Consider the following 25,531-nt stretch of genomic DNA (forward strand, 5'->3'; position numbering starts at 1 on the left):
TTTCTCAATGTGGTTTTAAGCTGCAGTCAAGAGACTGGGTATCATTGCTTTAGGCTCCTGTTTAACTTAATAGAGACCAAGTGTGCTAGGGAAGTGAAAGGACAAAGGACATTTGCAAAGGAGCAAAACTGCAAACTAAAGCCTTTGAAAAGCTGGGAGCTAAGCTTAGACACAGGCAGCCAGGCACAGCTTGAGGCCTGGTGCCTACTGCTTCTGGAGGCCTTGGGCAGATGTTGGCAATAGAGCACTCAAAAATAATCTTGGATGCTTCGTACCCTGTCTTACAACCGGAGTCAGAGAGCTCCCAGCAAAAGGAGCTTTGGAAACTAAAAAAGAAATGCTATAAAAATGCTCAAAGAGCAGGCAGTGCTGTCCTTAGGCAGAGCATCCCTTTATCCTGCAGCACTGGTCCTGCAACACACGCGCACGCACACGAGGAATCGTTTTCTTCCTACGCTCTGCAGAAAGCCAAACCACCTCTTCCTCACTGACATATGCCAATACCCATCTCCTGCTTTTACCCTCCTCCTCCTGCATCACACATGTTGCACTCCTTCCCAGGCTCTCACCCACGCACGCTGCAGGCCTCTGCTGTCACCACATCGGATGAGCTCTTTGCTCAGCATACAAGGGAGGAGATGGCCTTTCGTACAGTTGTAGTGCTGGATGAGTGGTTTTTTGAGTTCCGCTCTTTGTAATGTGTCTCAGACAAGCTGGTCACACTTCCTGCAGTTAAACATGTGACAGCAGCAGGAGTTAGCATATGCAAGCAGCACAAAAACATGTAGGATGAATAGATGATGAGCATACAGGTAAGTCGTGAGGTTGGTAGCAGCAGAGGGGGAGATGCTCACTGACAGATGTAAAAGGAGGAGGAAAGCCAAAAGGAGGAGGTAGTCCAAAAAGGCTATCCATGCACTGAAAGATGTACAGGGAGAGCTGCTTTGTCCAGAGCACTGTTTCAGAGATTACAGATTAAAGATGATCGTGATTCATTCCATTATACAAAAAGGATACAAATACAATAGGGTACAAAATAGGAAGCTTTCGCCAAACCTCCTGGAACATCTCTGGCCAAGCTGAGCTCTGGTGCTGGACCTCTGACAGTCTCAGAGCTGTCTGTGGAGGAGAGGGGGTCACTGCCACAGTACTGACACTCTGATCCTAAGCTAATGGGATGTTTATTTGGTGTTTGTGTAGTTTCTATGTCATTTCAGAGTAACTTTAAAATGAAGGTAGAGAGATGGTTTTCCACACATACGTTATTGTATGTCACATGTGGCAGGATCAACCAGTTGGAAGACCTCATGTTTCAGGAGACCTGGTTTAACAGGAGGCTGACAAAAGAATAGCTATTGCTGGCCCTGGGTGTGAGTAGCTGACCAAAGTGGGCTTTGGTTCCCAAACTTCTGAAGAAGGCCTGTGGAGCTGAGGTGGGATAAGCATCTGCCTGGCATGAGTCCTGTTTGAGGGGGCTGCTGGCTCCCCAGTGGGGTATGATGGGCTGAGTCATGTCGGGAGGTCCGGGAAGGTGTGCTTCCTCACTGTGGGGTTTGGCAGGGATCTGGTAAGCCGGTTGGCAAATCATTTTATTGTTTCCCTCTGATGTGCTGAGGCCTCCCAGCAAGATGAATCATGTGCAGAAGAGGATGTGACCCTTTGCTGGGAGCACTCCTCCGCTGCTCCACTGATGCTGAGCAGCCTGGGGCATGCCTGTTGTGCCCAGCCCTAACCAAAGTCCTGTTTTCCAAGAGAAGGTGGTAGTTAGATGTAACATCAAGCATCCACAAACACATCCACAGATGTTTTCTCCTGTTGTCTTCTCCACAGATACTTAGTGGCTTTTGTGGCAGTTTACCCCTGCCTCTTGCTGAAGGGAGACGTTCTCAACTAGCTCGTGGTCATAGTCATAGCTTACTTCAGTTCCAGTGAAGTTTAGGAAATCCAGCCGTGTCATCTTCCCACCCAGCTCTCTTTCTGGGAGATCAGACTGTCACAGTTTACTGCCTCATGGTAGCACTGTCTCATGTCAGTCACGGTATTTTGTACCCAGAAGTGCTACCAAAATAAATTCAGTGCAAATGCATACCTCACTCCCAGATGGGAGCTAAGAAGGGTGTTGAATCACATCCCTGTTTTGGCACTGTATGGCTGAGATTTCTGCTTGGGCTCTGGGGAGATGTGGGACAGAGAGCATGGCTATTTGAGGGAAGTCTGCTTGGATAGTTACAGCCAAGAGCTGATTGTGCAGTGGCCATTTAGGTGTGGCTTTGGAAGGCAGAAGGGGGAGTGGCCTGGTTGGACCAGGCAGAACATGTGGGGAGGTCTATAGACTTGCTGCAGGGAGCACTGATGGGCTCTTTTCTAACTTTGTGGAGGTCTGACACAAAGGTTTCCAGTCACTAGTGTCTCCGCATGGGCCTTGCCTTCATTTGAGGACATGCTTGTCTTCAGAATGCTCTGGTCTGGATGGTGGTACCAGAATACTGCCAAAACCAGGGGGCTAATCTAGGGCTGAGCAGTAGTCCTTCACAGTCATCCAACAGATGTCATGGGCTTGTGCCCTCCATTGCCTGTGAAGAAGCACATGTTGCTGGCCTGTCTCTGCCATGAGCAGAGATGTGGTGCTGACTCTCTGCTCTGACTAGCTTGGAGTATTTTTCTGCTGGGAACACTCATCAGGGTGCTGGGGTGATGTCTTGGCTGATCTCACCACTGCCAGTGCCTGGCAGAGGGGGACAGAAGGCAGGTTAGGACACTGCCATGTCCCTGCCAAGCAGGGAAGGGACTGTGCCATATCCTGCTGGGTAGCAGAGATGAGTGAGCTGTGAGAACATCTTTACACCTACGAACAATGAGCAGAGGTTGAGCTGGCAACAAGCAGCTATTCTTATTACCCTAGAGGAGCTGAGCTGATTTGCAGCGTAATTAATATGCATCAGATCTAGAAATCTGAGATCAGGGTTTTTACTTCCTCAGAAAATATCTTTCCTCGCTTCATCATTGTTCCAAAATGAAATTCTTTGCAGCTGTGGAGAGTGTTTTTGCTACTGACAAGGTACTTTCTCCTCCTTGTTATTTATTTCTCTTCCAAGCTCTCTTTCCGGTTTCCTACCTGGGGTTGGTTTGCCATGCAGGAGGCAGAGGCATGCACAAATGTGCATCAGCAGCAGGGACATGAATGCAGGCAGCATCCTCTCCAAAACCACTGAGGAGCACCTAGGAGGATCACACCCACCTAAAAATAAACATTAACATATGTACAGGCCTTTCTGAGCCTGAATCACTGCTGGATACCAGATCTCCACAGATTCCTGCCCAGAGGTGGTGCAACAGTCTGCTAGGGAGCAGCCTTGCTTTCTGGCATTATGGGAAAGGTGCAGGTTTTTGCTGCTGCTCACAGATTTTCAGGACCTTTGTGTAATGGAAGGCAGCACCAGGATGAGCTGCTGACACTACTATGTGTGTGTTGTTAACAGCTGTGGTACTAGTGCAGCTGCAGACAGGAAAATGCAGGCTCTTAGTCCATGTCAGGAAGTTTTGAGTGCTGTAGAACAGAGTGTGGAAACAAGAATTATGTCTGCAAGGGCATTTCGCTGCCTTGTATTCCTTGCCATGATGCCTGCTGGGCTTGGGACTGATGTGGTTTGTTTTCCTTTGGGAGAGCCAAGATGGGAAGGATGGCAGGCGGAAGGAGAGTCAGCATGGGGGTTTGCACTCCCACACCCACTGCAGTAAATGTGCGTAGGGCTTGTTGAGTCACGCAGCAAACAGAGCCCATGGGGCATAACCTGAGAAACAGAAGCATCAGTGCTGCTTTGGATGTCCTTACCTTGCTCAGGTTAACTGCTTTCCTGTTGCTACTGCTGCACAGCTGAGCACAGCTGCCTCTTGGGCATGGATGGGGTTTGTGTATGTGAATCCTAGTGTGGGGATCTCTGAAATACTGCAGGTAAGGAGTGAGTTGTGCTGACGAATCCAGAGCATGCCAGTGGGCAGCCATAGCACTGCCAGGATCTTTTGAGGTCCCTTCCAATCTCTAACATACTGTGATACTGTGATACTGTGACAGTGAGAGACAGCAGGGGAGGTGTTGGTTAACACTGGGTGGTGGTGGCACATCTCTCCCATCCCCAGCCGTGGTCCTGTATGGGCATATATGGTATGTGTAACATATTGCTCCTTGGTTTTAGGGGAGCATCCTCTTAGCTGGAATAGCAAGGAAACAGTACAGGTCAGAAAAAAAGTACTTCAGCATACCTTAGCATGTGTGGATGAGCTGGTGGTTCTTGCTTGTAGTGCCTGTGAAGCAAGGCAACACTACAGCTATACATACTGGTGGGAATAAAATTTGCCCAAAGTCGTATACCCCATACTTCTGTTTGAAAATCAGTGGGAAATACCTATTCCAGATGTGTACTCAGAGTCCTATTGATCCTGCCATCGGAGCAGAAGGTCTGAGCATAGAGCAGGGCTTGGAACTCCTGGCTCAGTCACTGGTAACAGCACACAGCCATCTGTCTCAGTGCTAGTGCTCCAGTCTTTTTTTCTTTTGAGTACAGAGTTCCCATAAGGGAATTAGGAAAATGATGCTTCTGCCTGCAGCTCCCGGGAACTAGAAACAGGAATAAAGGCATCAGGTTTGTGCAGCTTCATTGCATCTTCTAGGTTTGGGGAATCTTCATATGATATATAAAAGAGATTTATGCAGGCACAGGGTGGGGACACATCCAGATGGTCCTGTTTAAACACAGGCTGATAAGGGACTTCCTAGAAGTTTAGTAGACACACATTTTGTTTTGGAATTATCCCTCAACAGCACTTGCAATAAAGAAGCAGCAATGGCATTGAGCTGTTCATGTTGACAGACTACTGCTGTGAATGGGGGGTGGAGGTGTTTGCTCCTTTTTCTCCCTGGTGGGGTGGCTTGAGCTGAGAACAGTGATGTTTGCTGCTCTCTGCTGGTTTGCGAGGGTATGATACTTTGTCAGTGGTTCTGGCCCTTGAGCGTGCAGAAGCTGAGCAGTGACTCATAGTAAATCACACTTGGGCTCAGGAACAGGTGATAGAGAGAAGCCTGAAGTCTGACCCCGAAGCAGATAGTAAGGAGATGCATGGCCATCTCGGCCCCTGGGAAGGGAGGGCAGCAGCATGGAGAAGGGCTTAGGGCAAGAAACATTTTATAGCCCTTTTTCTTTCTGAATTAGACCAAGTTAGTGAATTTGCCACTGATAAGAGTTGTGTCTGTGCAATGTGTTGCCCCAGTGCCAGATCTGTGGCTAACATTGCACTAACTAAACCATTGTTTCTGTTTTTTCACCAGCACCGGCAGCTGCTGAAGGACAGTTTCATGGTGGAGCTGGTTGAGGGGGCTCGCAAGCTACGTCATGTCTTCCTTTTTACTGATCTGTTCCTGTGTGCCAAGCTCAAGAAGCAGATTGGAGGGTGAGGTTTTCCTTCTGGACTGTGTGCTTTGTGCCTCAGCTTCAGCAGAACCATGGGATTAGCTGTCAATTTCAGTTGAAATTGAATACCCCAGAAATGGATAACCATAGTCCATAAGATGTAGCTAGGCATGATCATCAAGGTAATACTGTCTATTATGAGACCTTGGCCAAGTCTTCATCCCTCAGGAAATGTTCATTCTTCCTGGCACTGCTCTGAGCCTTCCTAGGAAAATAGAATGTACTGTAACTGCTGTCATTCTGGACAGATGCTGTTTGTTTTTCTACTTCTCCTTTCCTTTATCAGGTGAAATTCCTCACATTCTTTTGTTACTGAGGTTATTAATTTTGGCCTTGCAGGTACAGCCAGTTAACGGTTTGTCAGAAAAATTGAGAGTACAATAAACAGGCCATGTGCCAACCATGTACAGTCTTGTTGGCATTCTTCATAAAAGCAGGGGAAGGAACCTTTATCAACACACCTGCCTCCAGCAGGGCTTCTCTTCATTTGGTAAATGTTCTACTTGAAGAGACACCCCTTGTCGTCTTACCCTCCTCAAACAGAACGTTGTCCCTACCCTTTCTGAAGTACATACTTGTGAGGAGTGAACCGTCAAAAGAGTGGGACATTCCCAAGAGTGGATGTTCCTGACAGTTGAAGTGGAGAAGGAGTGAATCATGTTAAACATGAAAAAAGTGAATGGATTATCCTGGTGAAATTACTGGAGAATGGCAGTTAAAAGCTGTAGTTGCTCTTTTCTGGTTGGATTACGCGGAGGTTTATACACATTTGCTCATCTGGCCCTCTCAGCTCAGACAGGAGAGAGCTGGGTTTAGAAGATAGGTAACAGCCAGGTGAGAGGCATGGCATGGCTTCTGACCATTGCCTCTGCAGAGGTTTGAAAGGGAGGGCATGCAAGACTGAAAGGGTTTGCAAAAGATCACTGTAGTTTCTTAAGAGGAAAAGAAACAGACAGCAAAACAAGTTGCCTTGTTACGTGCTGTACTGGCTATTGTCTGTTTTTGGCTTTCTTGCTGGAAAGCAGCCCTTTGCCAGACTTTTCCCACATGGGGGTCACAGTGAAGTTGTGCCCAGTTCTGTATCTTATGCACTATAGCAGGGAAGGACTTGTGGGAAGGGGAGAGGGTGTTGCCAAACACTGTAAAAGGTTTGGATCTTCTGTCTTTCAGAAAAAGCCAACAATATGACTGCAAATGGTACATCCCCCTCACTGACCTGAGTTTCCAAATGGTGGATGAATCTGAGGCAGTGCCCAATATCCCACTGGTACCTGATGAGGAGCTGGATGCCATGAAGATCAAGATATCCCAGATCAAGAATGACATCCAGCGTGAAAAGGTAAAAGGGGTTAAAGCTTTTTGTACAGAGTCAGTGTCTTTGCTGAGATGAGGTGCTGAGAGAAGCAGAATTCCCAGAGCTGCACAGCATTTTTAGCAGTCACACTAAACCAGACTGTTCAGCAGAGGCTTGTGGTGCAGCTTTGTTACCAGTGATAGTCAGATATTCTGCAGCCCATCGTTGCTTGTTCTAGTGCATTGCTTGAATGATGGTCTCCTGCGAGGAGGCAGAAACAAAAAGAACCTGTACTTGTAGTCAGTGGCTCCTCTACTTGAACTACCTGTGGCTGCTGTTGCTTAGCATCCATGTGGGGAGCAGGGCTCTTATGCTGTGGACTGGTAGTGTGTTGTGCTGGTTTCTGGCTGTCAAAGTATGATGCTGCAACTGATTTTGGTGAGAAGCCATGTACTTCTGAATTTTTGCAGGCTCAGTTACGTATGTGAAGCTTTTTCTGACTTCACCAGTATCAAAGCACCAGCAAATATATGGAGAACACCAATTATACTGACAGGACAGTCAGATATGGTGTTTCTGGCCCAGGTTTCTTCTTGCTTGCAAGACATGTTTTCTCAGAGGTGTTCAACTCAACCTTCCTGGAACCTGAAAGAGTAGTAGGATTTTGAATATTGAAAGCCTGCTGGTGTGTAGTACAGGATATCAGTAATATTGCTTGTACCATGAGAAGACTGTCCCCTGTGCTTCCAAATAACATGCTTCTGCCTTTATTCCCTGTCTGGCTTTCAGAGAGGGCTTCCTGGAAATGTAAGATGTTAGCAGGAACACCGTGTGGCAGCCTCTTACTCACAAGGTGCAGGAGTCTTGAGATACACGCTTCGGTGCATCAGTGCCAAACAATACACTTGGCTGGGTTTGGGGCTGGGTTTTATCCAAGAAAAACCTTGGGTTTAGCTGACCTCTGAAAATGGATCAGTGCGTGGTGAGTGGGAGGGTTCTGGGCAGCTTCTAGAGAAGTTCCTTGTAGTATCCTTGAATAAGGATACTTGTGGAGGACCTGGCAGTGCTATGGCTGCCCACTGGCATGCTGCTGTTGCAGCCTCTGGAACAGAAAGTACAGGGTATAGCTGAGACAGTGGCCATGCACCTCTGCACCTTCATCTGGGGCAGCTGAAATTGGGGCACAGAGCCAAGTCTGAATGTAGAGATACTGCAGGTAACCCTTTCCTGAGCAGCTGATGGCCCTGTGGATCCTCCTGACAGCGTTTCTCCTGCCCTTGGTTACTCACAGAAGAAAGAGATTGTGCATCTTTAAATATCTGTCTAATCTATGTTAGAGAATGACGTGTCCTCTGTCTCCCTCTCTGCCCCATCCTCCAGAGGGCTAATAAAGGCAGCAAGGTTATTGAAAGGTTGAAAAAGAAGCTGTCAGAGCAGGAATCCCTCCTATTGCTGATGTCTCCTAACATGGCTTTCCGGGTACACAATCGCAATGGCAAGGTGAGTGGCTCTTCTATTCTCCCTCAGTGTACAAGTCAGAGGTGATGGGCTGTGTGTGTTTGTATGTGCTGTTGTACAAGGTCTTTATGCCCTGTTGTCTGGCGTGAAAGTAGGTCTGGTCTCAGTGGTCACTCAGACCCCTCTTCTTCTGTCTTCCTGGGTAGAGTTACACGTTCCTCATTTCATCCGACTATGAAAGGGCAGAGTGGAGGGAGAACATCCGGGAGCAGCAGAAGAAATGTGAGTGTCCTTCAGCTGAGTATTGGTACAAGTACTGTGACCTTAGTAGAGTGCAGCAGGCCAGATGATGGAGTGTGGGGCAGGGTTCCCTGCAGAAAGACAGATGTGTTCAAATCCACAGCACAACATGGGTGTCTTCTGTCTCTGCGTATCTGAGCCTGTCTGAGGGACTTTTGCTTGCAGAAACATGTAGGGAATGTGTAGGGAGAGCACTTGGTAAGTGTGTGGAGAGATTCTCCCTATTGTCCTAGAGATTAGTGCAATTCCAGGTAGAGGGATCAGCTGCACGCTTTTATCTGGCTCTAGTCCAAAGAAACCTTTTTGCCATGGGTGTATTTTGGCTTTGCAAGCAAATAAGAGCACTACTGGTTCCTGTGAACCACTCTGAGACTTTTTACTCTAAAGAGACACTAAATATGCTCTCAATAGAGCTGGGCTGCAGCAGCAATAGAGTCCTAAGCACCATAGTCCTGATGCTGAGCGTTGCCCAGGGAGCAGCTGTCCCATGTACACCCAGATTAAGGAAGCATGCACCCAGCCTCTGCTTTGAATCTTAATTCCTCTCTCTTTGACTCTCCTTGGCAGGCTTCAAAAGCTTCTCACTCACATCGGTGGAACTCCAGATGCTGACAAACTCCTGCGTGAAGCTTCAGACAGTCCACAACATTCCCCTTACTATCAATAAGGAAGGTGAGACCTTTGGTTAATTCTTTCACATGGTTCAGCTGCACTGAAAACCTACCTCTGCCTGCCTTTGTGCACTTCCACTGCTCTTCCTGTTTCTTTTTTCCAAAGGCTTCAACCTGGTGATGCGTTACAAACTGAGAGCATGTGTACCCAACTTGCGTAGTTTAGTTGAAGTAGATGATAGCGTACAAATAGCGAGCAGCAGAAACAAGATCAATCTGGCAGCTCAGTGTTACTTGCTGCAATAATAAAAATACAAGCTCCAAATTATATGGCTACACCTGAATTAGTAAAACGTTCCTGGACATCTTCCCATCTGTTGACTACTGAATGGTCTCTATGTGCATCCATCATGCCAGGGATTGGAGTGCCTGTTGGAGTCCTACCCTTGGAATCCTATGGAAGAACACTAGTTGGCCAAAATTGTATCCGAGACCATCCTAAATTACTGTTTAATCTGGTAGTATAGACTTAGTCTCTATATTTTACTACTTTTCCTCTATATTTTACTACTTCTCCTTTTAATTTCTTCCGTGTTATCTTGCTGACCAGAGAAATGTCATTGTAAAAGCCACACACTGCCAGAAGGTGCTACAGATGGAAGCAGCACTGAACCTGGATGAGTCTCCTCTTGCTGAAATGGCTGGATTACATGCTCCTGCCAGCTTTTGTAGGGACATCTTGCCCTCTGCTCTTTAACCTGTGTAACATCAATCTCATCATTCTGTCTTTCACTCTTGGCTCCTCCATGAATGTAACAAAATTCCTTGGCTCTTCTGTACAGATGATGAATCCCCAGGTCTCTATGGATTCCTGAATGTCATTGTCCACTCTGCCACAGGATTCAAGCAAAGTTCAAGTGAGTTGCAGTTCTGTATAACACAGAGGTAGGGGTTAGATAATTCAGGTGCTGGGACAGCTGGGTGTGGGCTGGTTTAGCATTGGGGTGATGGTGAGGAGGAGAGGTGATTTGGGGAACTGCAAGTGAAATGGGGGCTCTCGTGTGAATTTAAGGGAATTCAGGTTTTTAATGCTATTATTAACTCTCAGAAAGATCAGTGTCATGGTTTAAGCTCAACCCAGGACAGATCAGGATCAAAGATCAAGCACACAGTATTAATTTTTAGGCCTGGTCTGTTGGTATTTTTTAAGCAGTGTTTGCTAATTACCCAACACTTGTAGAAATAAACCTGTTTCTGAGGCACTGATGAAGATAATGTAGACAAAGCTGGAAAGCTCACCTAGCCATGTGGCTGGGGATCCTGTGCTTATCTAAGGTGCCTGTGCAGTCTCAAGGGGGAAGGAGTGAACTGAATGTACATCCTTTCTGTCAGCCTTCCACCTGCTGAGGTACTGGCTTCCTAGGGGCTGCTGACATCACTTTATAGTATAATTCACAAATAAAGGCAATGTCTACAGTTCATTACTAGCTCTTCAAAAACACCAGATACCACAAAATGAACCAATTTGTGAAGAGAATGAGGTTTTGATGGCTGGCCCCTAACCAGCTCTCTGGGGGATATTATTCTGATGCTGTTCTCAGTGAAATTGGTTCTAATGTATTGATGGGGTCCAGTCTACCTGGGGAAGTTTCATTTCTCTTTAGTATATACCTTCTGCTCATTGTGGATTGATCTGGGAAATACTGGATAATAGCATACACCTGATTCTTGATAGAGGTGAAAGGCTTGTCTGTGTGGAGGTCATTTATGCAGCTGTGCTGGTATTTCAGTTTGATAAAGGCAACTCTGCTGGTCCAGATGATGAGGTTTGTGCTGGATGGTGTTATCAATGTTAATACAAAGAAGGTGCAGATGAAAACACACCCTGAAAGTGATGAACACAAGGTAGGAGATTCTAGACATTTTTTACAAGTTTCTGTCTCTCCTCCTCAGATTTGTACTGCACGTTGGAGGTGGATTCTTTTGGGTATTTCGTGAACAAGGCTAAAACTAGAGTTTACAGGGACACCACGGAGCCCAACTGGAATGAGGTGGGTTGGATTTTTCCTAATGTGACTTGTTCCATGTGCCAAACATCAGCATATGATGGTCAGAAAACCCACAAATGGAAGAACTTGCTGCATGCTCAGTACTTGTGCTGCATTTGCTGCCTGTCAGAAAACACTCTTATGCCAGGTTCATGTGGCTGTCAGGGCTTGCAGATTTTATCTTGGATTAGCTAGAGTTAAACAAACATTTCAGTACACATAAGTCTTGTCGAGCATTTCATCATCTAAACAGAGGCATGTCTGGTTATTTTTTGAAAGACAGAAGTGAAAAATACATTGAAGAAGGAGGTGGTTTTGTCTATTTGTTGTGAGGGGGAAGAATTAGCTATAGACATTTTGCCTGTTTACAGCCAACTCAAAGCTGCTGAGGAGCTAATTTAAATATAGGAAAGGTGGGCGAGTTTTGTTTCTTTGAATGATGCTTTGCTGAAACTCAGTGAAACCTGACTAGGGAGTCAAACATCTTAGTCTCTGATTTGACCACTTGTATATATAAAATACAATTTCACTTTATTTGTAGACCAACTCCATTAGGGGGGTGGTGTTGGTCAGTCCTTAAGTGCTCCCTCCTGATGAGTTTTCAGATACTGTATTGATTGATTATTCAGAGACTGGTGTCCTGCTGTGATGCATTCATTGCTCTTTCCTGGTGCCCTGCAGGAGTTTGAGATTGAGCTGGAGGGCTCACAAACTCTGCGGATTCTGTGCTATGAAAAGTGCTACAACAAAACCAAGCTTACTAAAGAGGATGGAGAGAGCACAGATCGCATAATGGGCAAAGGACAGATCCAGGTAAGACTGTGCTTAATTCACTCCTGCTACCTTTACTGCAAAACATAACAGGACTTCTGAATCCTGGAGCACCAGGGAGGCTGCTTTTCTGCCTTCTGATTGTCTCAGCACTGGAGATTTTTCTCCAGATAGGGGGGTATTCAGTGTGATTCACAGGCAGAAAGTCAGCAGCTTTTTCCCCTCTTGCCTTGTCCTGCCTGCCTATGTCAGTACCCTTAAGGAGTAGATGCTTTTTTGTGAGAATTTATGTTTTTGACCTTTGATTTGCCTGTTAGCTTCAAAATTTCCAGCACAGTACATAGGAACTGCGCTGTCACTGAGCCCTGGGCACTGTTGGGGATGCTCCATTTGTAACAAAAGGGGAGGTAATGAATGTGCTATCCCATTTGTAAGTCAAGCAGAAGAAATACTACCTTCTCTGTGTGCTGGAAGGTGATTAATGTGTTAGCAAGGCCTTGAAGGACAGGCTTATTGTCCTGGTAACTGCCATGCCCAGAGTACAGTGTCCATGACAGCAGGCTGCATCTGAGATTTCCGGTGCTGATAATCAGCATGGGACACTTTGTCTATGTGGTGAATTTGTAATACAGGAGGGGAGGTAATGAGATGATTGCAGACGAATGCTGCTCTCAGGGAGCTGCTGTATGATGAAGCTTTAAAGCTCTAGGCAGGAGAAATCAGGCCATCAGTGGAGGATGACATGATGAATATGTTCCCCATCTCGTGCCAGTTTGTTGCACTGTCTGTCCGCAGCTTTAGGAGGGTGCTTACATGCCTGCTCTGAGAGCACGTTCTTTGTGCTGGACTGGCTGTTGTGCAGAACAGGGACTCTGCACAGATAGCTTTTTCTTTCTGGCATGCTGAAAAATGCCATCATTCTCCTCCATTTATGTTTCACTGATCATCACTCCATGGATGACAGCTTTCTCCAGCGTTTGAGTGATGGTCACACAGGCCCAGGCCATTTGTGGGTTTTCAGAACTGCTCTGATTGAGGGCAGCCTGCAGGATCAGATCTCACCTCTGCTCTGGAAGGGTTCATTGTCCAAATGAGTTTCTTTAGGCCTGTTCCTTTCCCTCCCTTCTCACAGCCCTGAGGCTGCCCTGCTGTTACAGGGAAGGCTTTTGTCACCAAATACAGAGTAGGTGTTTAAAAGAAAACCTGCATATAAATCAGGAAATGCTGGTACAGGGTGGCTCCTGTGTATGTCTCAGGCTAACCAGAAATCTGTATGTCCCTTCTGCTAACAAAAGCTTATTTTTCTGTGGAGCTGAGCAACTGCAAAAGAGCAGGTTTTGAGCCTTGAAATGCCCTGGAGATTTGTGTGCTCATAATGGAAATCCTGAAATCACTGAATGGCTAAATCCCTTAAATATTTTACATAGAATTATTAAAATCACTAAAAATATTTTAAATTTTAAACTTTTTCTTCTTTTCATAAGAGTGGGTATTTTTATGCACAGTATTTGTACCTTCTCTTAAAACACTTTATAAGTAAAAATACTCTTTGGAGACACTTGAACATTGATTGCATCTTGATTCTTTCAGGGAAACCTAAACAGTAAGGAGGGGAAAAAAAAGGGGTTTTATGAATGTGCAAAAGCTGCATTCAGTTGTATCACAAAAGGCAAATGCAAAAGTTCCCTTATTTTCAGTAAATCCCCCTTGCAGTTTATAAAGAAACGTGGTAAACTGCACAACATCCTCTTAATTCTCAGTGATTCTTTCCCACCACACAACTTTTTAACACTATGGAGTAACAGCAAAGAGAGGTCCTAAGAGCGTCTGTGAGATTTTGGGTTGATAAGGATTATTAAGGGTTTTTATTTTGCTTTAGTTTTATTGTCAAAACAAAAATCATGTCTCTATTAAGAAATCATCATAATAGAAAACCAAAATCAAGCTACCATCTGTGGCTGAAGGTGAGCAGTATTGATGCTGTCAGCATCCCTTCCAGGCCCTGTGTTTATAGTAGTTTTCTGTCAGGGTTTTCCCAGGTGCTTTTACATCAAATTTAGTTTACTTGAGCACTGCTGTTGTGTCTCAGGCTTTCTGGCTTGTTTTTGCTGCATTGCCATTATTCAGCCACAGCCCGTCTTGTGGAAAGGCTAAGTCTCCTAAGCTGGATGAGGGCTTTTTTCCTAACTTCCCTTTAGTTAAAATGTCAAGAGCTGTGTCTGCATCCTCCTGCTGAGACAAACAGGGAAATTTCTGTGCTGGCTAAATTGCAGTGTATTGTTAAGCCGGGTATTATTGTAAATCTGCAACTTCCCACTACTGGGATTTCTGACTCACCAGATTCTCGGGGCTGCAGTGATGAAGACAATGCATCAGGGGCACCAGGGCTGTTTTGGCTGTGGAGTGTTTATTAAATCTCTCCATTAGATTGTGGTGCTGGAGGAAGGAAGCCTGGAAATTGGTCCATACGGTCAGAAGCTTCCAGGAATGGGCAACAATTTTAATAGCTTCCATTACTCATATTTTCTTTTCCTATGGAACATTTTATTTACCTCTTTTTATAGCCACATGCGAGAGCTTCATTGCTTGCCAAGCTGCAAGTTTTATCCCTGACAGATAAACCCACAGTGTTTTAATATGGGAGAACGTCCTGGAAATGTGGCAGTACAGTCCTCATCAGACCTGAGAGTGGCAGGCTTGATGTGCAGTGTTTGACCAGCCAGCATGCATGGCTGAGGGTTTCTGTTACATCTCAGGTATAAGAAATACAGGGAGAAGGTGCCATTCCTGGGTGTGCTTTGAAACTGAAATTACTGGGGACTTGGGGGAGAAAGGAATGGACATTATCTTATGGGAGGAAACATGAGACTTAGTTCAGTTGTAAGCATCAACTGCTCTCATTTTGAACTTGTTTTTTCCCCCTCTGTTGTTACCTTGCCATCCACCTTGGCTGCTCGGGAGACCGGCCCTTTAGCGTTTTGAATTTTGCCCTTATGTTTCCATCTGCATGTTTTGAGTGTTGCAGCCTTTTGTTTGGTCCTGAGACTCTGCATCTAAGTGGCACATATGTCAGCAAAAATGGCCTCTGCCTTGGGAACAAATGACATGAGTAAACCGACACTTCCTCTGTGATCCAGTTCTTCCAGTTGGTATCTCCTAAAAATGCTGTTTCCTTTGCTTTCCTTTTTCTGCATGATCAGCTCAGGGAAACCATTTCCTTCTCCCTCACAGCAGTGCTGGAAAACCAGAGAGGATATGACCTTAGATCAGTCATTCTGTGGTAGCAGCACAACACCATTCCTCGGTTGCCATGCAAAACAGTCACTCTCTCCCTAATTATTGGGGATGTCTCACAGCCATGCACATGGCTGTTGTCAGATACCCAGGTGGATTTCCATGTAAAACAGATTGTCAGGGGCTGTACCTCCCGAGTGTCAACTCGGAAAACCTTTTACACACTTGAGTTCATTTAAACAGTTTGCTCATGCAGAACAGTATCCCAGCAATGAAAACAGAGTGAAAATGAAGAAAGCAATGGGTCATGTCTAAAGGGTGATGGTGGGAAAGATTAACATGTCAGTGGGGAGCTTTGAGAAGAATGGGGTTATGGCTGGACTGGGAGTTTCCAGCAGCAGTGAGACTCTGACAACTTGTATGTCACATCAGTTACAATTAAAAATTGATGGAGTGTAAAGTTGCCAGGGAGATTTAATAAAGGGAGGAAGTAATGTGAGTACATACCATAAAACGTACTAACATTAAGATTGCCTCAGTCATTGCTCGAAGGCATTTCATTTCCACTGATGCTTCTTTGACTTTTCCTCTTTCTATATGTTTCCTTTTCTGGGGAAAACAAAACTAAATCATTGACCTCTGGGGTGATTTCCTTAAGGCAGAGCACAAACACCCTGGTTCTAGTGCTTGGCCTGCATTTACCATGGACCAGCATCCACAGTTCAACTTTTCCCATGTCCTCAGCACCCTGTGTTCTGCACACTCAGCCTCTGCTGACTGCTGTACACTGTTCGTCTGTCTTAATTCAGTCCTAAGCTGCAGTGAAGGCCAGAGACTTGCACTGAGAGGTCCCTGTGGTGCTGAGCTGCTTTGTTCTATTGTGGTTTGTGCAGGATATGGAGAGGTGTTTGCTTAGTGCATTAATGAATGTGGGGCTGCAGCTTGCCACTGCAAATGGCAGGGAGTGGGCCACAGAGGGACTGAAGGTGCTTAGGGGTAAAGACAAACTGGTTGGTTTGTATTTTCCCTGTGCAGTGTGAGCTGTGCAAACAAGCCCCTGAGATACAGTCATTGAGGGTTTTAGCAGGTCTGTCCTGTTTGCGCAGGTCACGGAAACCACACCGATTTTTACAGTTTTAGTTTTAGAGGTAGGACAGGTCCTTTTGTCACTCAGACCAAACAGCTGTTTGAAGGGAATGTTCAGAGGGGCAATGTATCTCCTGTCACATTAATGGAAAGCAGCCGTTTCACAGTGCTCCCTGCCTGAGCTGGCAAAGCTGGCACTGTGCTCGCTTTTGGCACACTGGTTGTAGAACACATTCTTCTGCTCAGTGTTCCTCCTTCCAGATCACTGATCTCAGAATCAGGCCATAAGACAGCACGACCTCATTCATCACAGGCCCTCTCTGTGCTGGGAGCATCACACTCACTGTCTTTGTCTTCAGTCTGCTTTGTAACCTGCCTGCTCCAGCTGCCTTCTCCCTGAGCTGCTCTTGCTGCCCTTGGAAGGTTGGTCATTGATAGGGTCCAGGACTGAAACCTTGCTCGAAGTCTGAAGGACGTTCCTAGTTTCCTGTTGACTTTGTTATTTCCTGCTGCAGCTTTCTCAGACTGTTAGACCTGCTCTTCCTGCCCCTCTGTTGCTGAAAGCTTGTTGAAACTTTGCTCTTTTATTAGCATCCATCGTTTTGGTTTGCTATTTACAAAGCACTGGGGGAGGCGGGGGGATTTCTTAATTGCTGTAGTTATTGCTGATGATTTATGCAGGTTGCCTTGGGTCAGCCAGGACCACTCCTGGTGCTTGTTCTCCCTGGATGCCTCCTTTCAATACAAGCAGGAGTCAAAGAGCAGGTGGGGAGTGCAGGGTCCTGTTAGCCCTGCAGCAGGCTTCAGAGATAAGGGAGCAAGAGGCAGGAGCAAGTACACTCACAGTCCATGCTCAGCTCCAGTAGTTACCCAGCAAGGAGGAGTCTCTGTGTGCTTTGGGCTCCAGGACACTTTTTACTGCTCCTTGGCAGCCCTTTGCTCTCCCTTGAGAGAGAGCAGGACTTTTGTGGGTTCATGCTTTTTAACACTTTACTTGCTTTTGTTCTGTAGGAGTTCCCTGGTCATCACTGGGATATGACCAGTAATACCTGTTAGCTTCAATAACCTGTAACTGGAGCCTGCTGAGCTCTTCCTTTAGTATTCTTGGCAATTACCAAGACCCTCTTTCCCTTTCATTCTTGAGCAGTCTCTCCCTCCTATAAATAATACAGTCTCAGTGTCTCCATTCTAAAAACATATGGAAAACTGCTTCTGAGCCGGAGGATTGGCTGTGACTGTGTCTATCAGCAGGGCTGTTTTGGCAGCTTAGTGAGATGACTATTTAGGCAGCTGGAGATCAAGCTGTCAGGAATACTGAGCGTGGCTGCTCTTCAGAGGAAACCAGACACTTCAGAAATGGTTTCCTCTTGATTCTGGGAAAGAATGCAGTTGTTGAAAGGAACCGAACTTCCAGCACGGAAAGTCAGGGAAGAACAGCCCTGATTCTGGCTGGCTCAAGGGGCTCTTGGCCAGCAGCGCCACTGGGGCGGATCTGTTCTGCCCGATTTATAAGCAAACCCTGTTGGCAAGCAGTCTGCTATTTGGGTTTGCCGAAGCACTGAAGCTAAGCGCTGCAGCCTATTGGCCTCCTGGACCTTTGTGCAGTCCCAAGATGTGGGAGCTACTGGTTACTGACTATTCCTTACAAGGAGTCTTCAGGAATTTCTGCCAGAGCTGCACCTACAGGAACCGGTCCAATTCGACAGGGAAGCACATGTGTGCTGGCAGCATCCCGCTGTGGGCTCACGTCCGTAACAAAGTGCGCAGGGATAAGGTTGGCCTGACTTGCTTGTCTGTTGCTTCCTGGGGGGGTCTGCAGTGGGAGCAAGCAGGGAGAAACCTTTCTCTCTGCTGGTTGTGTGCTTTGGTGAGTGGGGAAGGGTGAGGGGGCACTTGTGTCTGTAGCTGACAGCAGCATTGGGCTGGTTTGTTGATGAGCTGAAAGAGCATGATTGCATCTAAGATCTCCCAGGATATACTGCAGTTGCCATTGCTTCAACATCTACCTCTGCCTGTCAGAGAGCTCTGCTTCTGCATGGGGTGCTGCAAGGAAGGAGCTGGGCTGCACAAGTGGCTCTAGTTTCTGAGTGTCTTTTTGTTTGCTGATGACAATAAACTCAGAACACAGAGTCTGCTGCAGTTGCCTCCTCCTGGTCTTACTGTGCTTTCGTGTTCAAGAGCCAAGTGTTAAAAACCATCACAGGAGGCACCAAAGACTGCTTGCTTTGGCTGGTTCTGATGGCTGAGAGGAGTCCCCATGCACACAGCTCTTACCTCTTCTCCCAGTCTAGCTTGAGGCGAGTGCCGCTCTTCATGCATTCAGGTGTGTCTGGGCTCTCCCAGGCAGTATTGGCGTTGTTGGGTGGTCTCTGAGTACTGATCAGCTGCTCCCCAGCCTCGCTGTGCACTCAAAAATGATCAGGCAAAGCTGAAAATGGGAGATTAGGGCTTTGCCTCAGGACTTGTTTTTTGTTTCACGAGTTCTTGTAATAGCAGGGCCACGTGTGCCTCCTGCCTCCATGCTCAGAAATGAGTAGGAATGGGTAGCTGAAGGAGGAAAACTTTCCATGATTTCTGGTCCAATTTTCTCCATTTCTCCTCTGTCACATCCTGACAGAGGTTTGGTTTGGTTGAAGTTACTTGTCTCTATATAAACACTTCATGTTTCTCCTCCTTGGTCTCACTGTTGGGGTGATTATGTCTTGAATTCAGTGGAACGTAGTCCTCCTTAGAAGCTATTAGCTTCATAGCACAAAGCCATGAAGTTCTCCAGCCTGGCTTTTTAGTTCAGAGTAGTAATATCACGCTCATCCAACCTCATCTGTCTCTAGAAAACTTCAGAGGGAGACAGCTTCCTCTGTTTCAAATCAGAGGCATTTCAGAGATCTGTCCTCCTCAGCCCTGCTTAGAGACCCACACAACAGCAGTGCCCCGTTACCTGGAGCCAGGGAAACCTTGGAAATCTTTTCCTATAGAAAAGAAATACCTTGTTGAAGGTGCTCTGCTCATTTACACAGCCCTTCCAGGCTCGCTGATTTCCCTGAAGTCTGCTTCTAACTCATGCCTCACTTCTGTGTTTTTCAGCTGGACCCTCAGGTGTTGCAGGACAAAGATTGGCAACGCACGGTCATCTCAATGAATGGAGTAAGTATGCAAGCAGAAGTTAGCACTGCCTCTGTACCTCTCATGTGCTTTAATTCCTTGCTCTTCATTGCAGCATATTAAAAAGAAAAGAAAATGTTTGAGAAGTACTAGCTGTTCTCTTTCTCTCTTCTATCCAGGTTGAAGTGAAGCTGTCAGTGAAGTTCACCAGTCGGGAGTTTAGCCTGAAGAGGATGCCATCCCGCAAGCAGACCGGGGTTTTTGGGGTCAAGATAGCTATTGTCACCAAGTGAGCTGATGGGTCACGTTTCTCCCTATAAGTTACTAGGCATCCACTTGGCCCGGGGCTTGCACTGAGGGGTCAGTCAGCCCAGCCTGCTCAACAGGGCAGGAGCACAGAAGGCTGTGGCTGCGAAAAGGAGATGTTCTGCATCCTCTGAGCTTCATTTTTTGCAGGGGAAAAACTAGTGTGGGCCCAGGCTTTGAAACCCAGGGTGTTTACTTACAGTGTATCAGTTTCCTGAGTTCCGGATGTACCCCTTGCCCCTTTACTCTGTAGTTAACCGACTTGGTCACAAATTTCCAGAGCCACCAAACAGTGGTGTTTCCGTAACCAGAAATGTTGAAGTTCTTTGGATCCTGTTGTATTATTTTAACCCCTGATCCTTTGTCATGAATCGTTTGCCAAAAGAAACCTTTTTGTTCTGTTACACAGTTTGGGAAGTGTGGTATTTCCTCCCTATGGAATTGCATTGATTTGAAAGCACCAGTGTTGCTATGTATCCAAGGACTGCTTGGGAATCCTCTAATTACCTGAGCAGAGTCACAAGCTTTTGGGGCTCTGGGACTTGGCCAGAAAGCAGCTCAAGCAGTCAGGGAAGCTGTAGAAGAGCCAAAGCCAGGCCGAGGCAGTCAGAAAAGCCGCTCCAGTTTTAAAAGGAGTGTTTCAGCTCAGTCTGGATTGCCCCTCAGCCTTTCTCCCGCCCCCTTTTCCAGACAAAGCTTGCACAACAAACTGGTGGGGTGATGTTAGCTGGCCTGGCTGGGTGACAGGCAAGGGAGGGCACGGGCTGCACTGAGCTCTTCTGTTTGGCTGTCTTAAGGAGAGAGAGATCGAAGGTGCCTTACATAGTTCGCCAGTGTGTGGAGGAGATAGAGCGGCGTGGGATGGAGGAGGTGGGCATCTACCGTGTCTCTGGGGTGGCAACCGACATCCAAGCTCTGAAAGCTGCCTTTGATGTCAGTAAGTATTTGTGTCCGATGTTCTCCTTTGCACTGCGCGAGCTCCCTGTCAGGTGGCGATGCCAGTTTTAGTCTTCTGTTCCCCAAGAGGCAGAGATTCCCCCGCACAAGGAGAATCATTTTACCCCTGGCTGCATGTTTTATTAATACTCTTCTGCTACAGATACAAGGTGTACAACGGAGTGGGTCCCTGTAGCAGATAACACAGTTGTTGTTCTTCCCAACAGACATGGAATGGTGGCTTTGCCTGCCTTGCAGGTCTGTGTAAAGGGCAGGCGCCTTCCTCATGGGAAGTGGCAGGAACCAGAAGTCATAATTTCTTCAGAGTTGTGAGGTCTCCAAGTTGATAAAAGCCCTTGACACTAAGAATGTTTTATGGAAGGAAGCCAGCCAAAAAGAAAGATGTTCCAAGGAACATTACCCAGGAAGAGGGTTTGTGAGACTGGAGTTGGGCTGCCAGGGCTCCCGAGTTCTCCTCTTAACTCCAGATTGATGTCTGCAGGTTGTAAAATCACATAGTTTTGACCAAGCTCTGTAAAGCTTTCTTTGATCTTGAGCATAAAAGGGCTCCTTGCTGGAGCTGTGTTTAAAAGAATGGCCTGTATGTCCCAACAGGCATCCAAGATCAGGCAGAGGAAATGCCTCCAGATCACTGAGGTACAAAAAGTGAAGTTCTGCCCTACTTCCAGCCTCCACAGGACAGTCCAAGGACTGCTCAAGCTGCATTTGAGCTCTCTTTGATCTGGGCAGTCAGGAGGCCTGTGCCCAGTGCCTCAATTCACCCTCCCTGCACTTTTTCTTCATTTACTTTGTGAAATTTCTTCTTTCTTCTATTTTGCTTTCAGCCCCCCTAAGCTACAAACCCCATTGATTTCTGAACTGAACCTTCAGCAGTGCAAGAAGGGGTTCACATTTTGAAAGACAACCTTTTTCATTCATAATAGATGCTGGTTTACACTGAGCTTCATGAAACCAGTGCTGCCTCTATGGGTTGGTCTGTTTTAGGGAAGAGGGGGGTGGTTTTGTTCTTAATAGTCCCAGAACTGAAATGTGAGTAACAGAACAAAGTACCCCGAATTGCCTGTGTACTTTGGCTACACTCAGCTGGGGAGTCAGCCCTGAAATCTCTTCTAAGCTGTTAAAGGCAGGGAATTGGAATAACAAAAGTTGAAATGCATGTAAATACAGTCAAGTGGGGCTAGTTCCAGATGAGGCTGAGGCTGCTGGCACAGTAACTAACCCTGTGTGGTGTGAGGTTCCCTCTGCTCCATTTAAAGCTATGAACTGTTTGCAGTCATTTGTGCAGTGCTGCTCAGTTGTCAGAAGGAGCTCATTAAGTCTGGAGGAACGTAAACAGGAGAACTCTCAGCTATTTGGGCAAAGACAGAGGGTAAACAAAGAGGGCCAAAGCCAGAAAAGGAGGAATGCAAGGCCAGCAGCTTCTTTACCCTGCTTCCCCTCTTCCCTCTCCCAGATAACAAAGACGTGTCGGTGATGATGAGCGAGATGGATGTTAACGCCATTGCAGGCACCTTGAAACTGTATTTCCGGGAACTGCCTGAACCCCTCTTCACAGATGAGCTGTACCCCAACTTTGCTGAGGGCATTGGTAGGTAGCAGCAGAAATTAACTCCCCATGACCGGAACTCTTCTGTATGAGGCTGCTCTTAAACCCCCATATTTACAGCATTGGACAGAAGCCTGGAACAAGCTGTTAGGGAAGTGGAATGGAGCTCAGAAGTGAGCGTTGGGAATGGCATCATCCTCCTGTGAGCTTGAATACAGGCAATTGCTGCACTGTCTTGTAAGCTGAAAATGTGCAGGTTTCTGAGGGTGGGTTCAGAATAGAACGAGACCCTGCTTGTGGAGGGTGGGCATGCCATGTCCCCCACTCAGGGAAGCCCTCTTGGGGTGGGGTTATACCTTGTCTGGGTAAAAACACTGTAGGGTGGTAACTGTGAAAGCACTTGAACTGCTTGAGGGGAAGGGATTCTCTATGTGTGTCTGAAACAAAAAGAACCTGTGGGGTGCTGATGTGCAACTCTGACATTCCAACTATGATGCAATTACAGCCCGTTCAGGACCTTCTGTATTTGTTGGTTTGGGAAGTGATGTGGTCAAACTCCCACTCATGGTGGTGTTTTGTTCTTTTCTGTCCTGCAGCACTTTCAGACCCTGTTGCAAAGGAAAGCTGTATGTTAAATCTGTTGTTATCGCTTCCAGAGCCCAACCTTGTGACATTCCTTTTCCTTTTGGACCATTTAAAAAGGTAATATGTGGATCCTTTAGACACTTCCTTTATGTGTAAATCATCATTATTTTGAGAAGAGGAGCCTCTTCCTTGAGTTCATGCTGAATCACACAAAGGAAGAAGCATTTGCTGATCTACGGTGAATGCTTATCAGATAGCTGTTGTCTCATGCTCCCTTAGGCACTAAATCCTGAACTCTGTCCTTACTTACATTGAAGGGATTAGAACTGGAGAAAAGGAGTAACAAAAGTCCCTGGGCTTATCTAGTGCAAATGCTGCAATATCACTGCAGAACTGCACCTGCATCTGGATGCTGGGATGAGGAAAGGTTTTAGTATAACTCATGAAGCTTTGGCCATGTTTAAGGACTTGTAAGCCCTGTCTCAGGAGGGGTCTGCAATCGAACAGGGTGTATTTCTGAAAACTCCAGCACTTCTGCTCTCTGGACTTGTCAGTTCCCTGCTTAGGTTGGTCCTGCTCTCGTCTAGATGTTTGTAATATGGTTGTAACTGTGAAAAACTGTTTCTGTATGGTTGATACTAATGTAAGAAGCTTGCTCAATTCCTGCACAGTGACATATGTAACTTGTACATAGCAGCAACTGACACTGAGAGGTGAAAGGTGATTTGTGACTGAGGGCCTGGACGAAGATCCAGGAAACCTGTGTTTTGCTTGTGGTTCTGCTGCAGACTCTTCTGCCCTTAGGTAAATCTTCTCACTTTTGTGCCTCAGTTTCTCATTTATAAAACTGGGACGAGAAACATTCCTTTATTCCTGAGAGTGGGTGACTGAAAGTATCTAAAACTTCTTACAACAGGAATAAATATGGTTTCTTCCTTAAGGACACTTCCAAATGTGGGTATTTATAAGTCTTGCCTTTTTCGTTGTTTCTTCTCCCAGAGTTGCTGAGAGGGAAAGCATTAACAAGATGTCCCTGCATAATCTTGCAACTGTCTTTGGACCAACACTGCTCAGACCTTCAGAGAAGGACAGTAAAATCCCTGCCAACCCGACCCAGCCCATCACAATGACGGATAGTTGGTCACTAGAAGTCATGTCCCAGGTAAAATCCTCAACGTGCTACTGCATCTTGTGCAGGCAGTACCTGGGGAACTGCAGTCCTCTGGCAAGGCCTGGGCGTCTTGAGGACCACAAACACTTTCACCCCTGCACAGGCTTTTAGACTGTTTGTAGAACAGTGTTTCTTGAGACAGTTCAGTTTGCATCTGTACCAACACAGCTTTCATGGAACAAATGTCAGGAGGCACTTCCAATGTATTTGTCCATAGTGAGGGTTTTCAAGTGCTGCCTCACAGCACCACATTGACAGCGTGGGGTTAAAGGCCATCAGTGGTTTTCCATGATGCTCCTCAACACTTAACCCTCCTTCACTGATGCACAAGAAAATCCTTTGCTGAATTCAGATTTCGTTGGCTACTGCTGCCTTCTGAAGGTGGTGCAGAGAGGCTGTTCCCTGGTCAAGGGCATTTTGTATGTTCTTGTCTGAGTAATGGCAAATTATAGCTCAGATTTTTTGTGTACGCTGGAACACCAACACCATTATTACACACTGGAATGCACTCCTGAAGAGTCTCTCTGAAGCTCTGCGGGTTTTAATATTCCTGCTGGTATTGTACACTGTATTAAAACAAATACATAACTGCAGGGTGTTCCAGGGTAGAGAGCTGTAGGTGTCTGCCAGCTATCCAATAGCCAGGATAAGAATGAGCTAACAGGGCTCTTTCTCTTTCAGGTTCAAGTTCTTCTGTACTTCCTGCAGCTAGAGACTATCCCTACCCCAGACAGCAAGAGGCAAAGCATTCTCTTTTCCACAGAGGTGTAGGTGCTTGCAATACCAACAGGACACGAAACACTGCTTTTGGCATAAACCTGCCACACCTGAGAAAAAGACAACTGATGTTTCTTCAGACATTGCTGGCCTGTTCCTGCCCTGGGGAACTGCAGCCCTCGGCGCTTCTGCTGTTTGTTAACCAGTGACAAGCTGAAGAGGGAGAAAAGCCTCTGCTCTGGATTGGTAGGAGCAGACCTGGACTGGAGATGGAGCTGTGCAGCATCTCCACTAGGAGGAGCAATAGACACTTGAACAAATACACCACAGAGTGTGGCTGTTGTTCTTGTTGGGAATGTGACAGAAGGTATTCCTCGTTTTATGGGTTTAATTTATCAAAAAGAAACTTCAAGATGTCTACTGGACCACTTGATAGGAGACCCCTTGTTGGGTGAGGGGGAGTTAAAGAATCTATCACAACTGTGTCTTTACTAACTGCTGTTTATAAAGTACTGTTCTAGGCCACAAAAATAGTGTTGCTTTGCAAGAGGAGAGCAGAAGGGAAGGGTCTGGGATCTGAGATTCCCTCCTTAGAAACTCAAGTCTTGATTTGACCAGGGTTCTAAAGCAATTAAAGAGGTTTGTGTACCACTCGAGCTGTTGGTTTGTGTGGGGCTTGGGGTTTAGTTTAGTTTAGTTTTGTCTTGCCCACCCCTTTCCTTGCAAATGTTTCCACAGCTCTAGGGAAGGAGATGCCCTGCTCTTGCCCAGGCTGCACTTCTGATGGGTCTTGGGTTAAGGGAGCCAGACCTAATGATGTTACATTATAAATAATACAGCAAATTGAGCAGGCAGGGGGGATGAGTCAGTGATTCTGTTG

At 46.4% G+C, this 25,531-nt stretch overlaps 1 protein-coding gene across 1 annotated transcript in view; it reads left to right on the forward strand.

The window, feature by feature from the left end:
• BCR (BCR activator of RhoGEF and GTPase) overlaps positions 1–25,300 on the forward strand; it is a 93,681-nt gene extending 68,381 nt beyond the window's left edge. Inside the window, exons 9-23 of the mRNA XM_061370677.1 lie at positions 5,324–5,445; positions 6,636–6,804; positions 8,140–8,259; positions 8,424–8,499; positions 9,085–9,189; positions 9,971–10,045; positions 11,082–11,179; positions 11,858–11,989; positions 19,352–19,411; positions 19,549–19,658; positions 20,473–20,612; positions 22,086–22,220; positions 22,775–22,880; positions 23,763–23,925; positions 24,616–25,300. Coding sequence (XP_061226661.1) covers positions 5,324–5,445; positions 6,636–6,804; positions 8,140–8,259; positions 8,424–8,499; positions 9,085–9,189; positions 9,971–10,045; positions 11,082–11,179; positions 11,858–11,989; positions 19,352–19,411; positions 19,549–19,658; positions 20,473–20,612; positions 22,086–22,220; positions 22,775–22,880; positions 23,763–23,925; positions 24,616–24,705 — 1,701 coding nt within the window. The 3' untranslated portion in view covers positions 24,706–25,300. The remainder of the gene's footprint in view (positions 1–5,323; positions 5,446–6,635; positions 6,805–8,139; positions 8,260–8,423; positions 8,500–9,084; positions 9,190–9,970; positions 10,046–11,081; positions 11,180–11,857; positions 11,990–19,351; positions 19,412–19,548; positions 19,659–20,472; positions 20,613–22,085; positions 22,221–22,774; positions 22,881–23,762; positions 23,926–24,615) is intronic.
• Positions 25,301–25,531: the final 231 nt, after the last annotated feature.

The sequence above is a fragment of the Neopsephotus bourkii genome, unplaced genomic scaffold, assembly GCF_033783945.1.
Source record: "Neopsephotus bourkii isolate Nb327-2 ecotype Australia unplaced genomic scaffold, CSIRO-AGI_Nbou_v1 NB_1542, whole genome shotgun sequence".
Taxonomy (NCBI): domain Eukaryota; kingdom Metazoa; phylum Chordata; class Aves; order Psittaciformes; family Psittacidae; genus Neopsephotus; species Neopsephotus bourkii.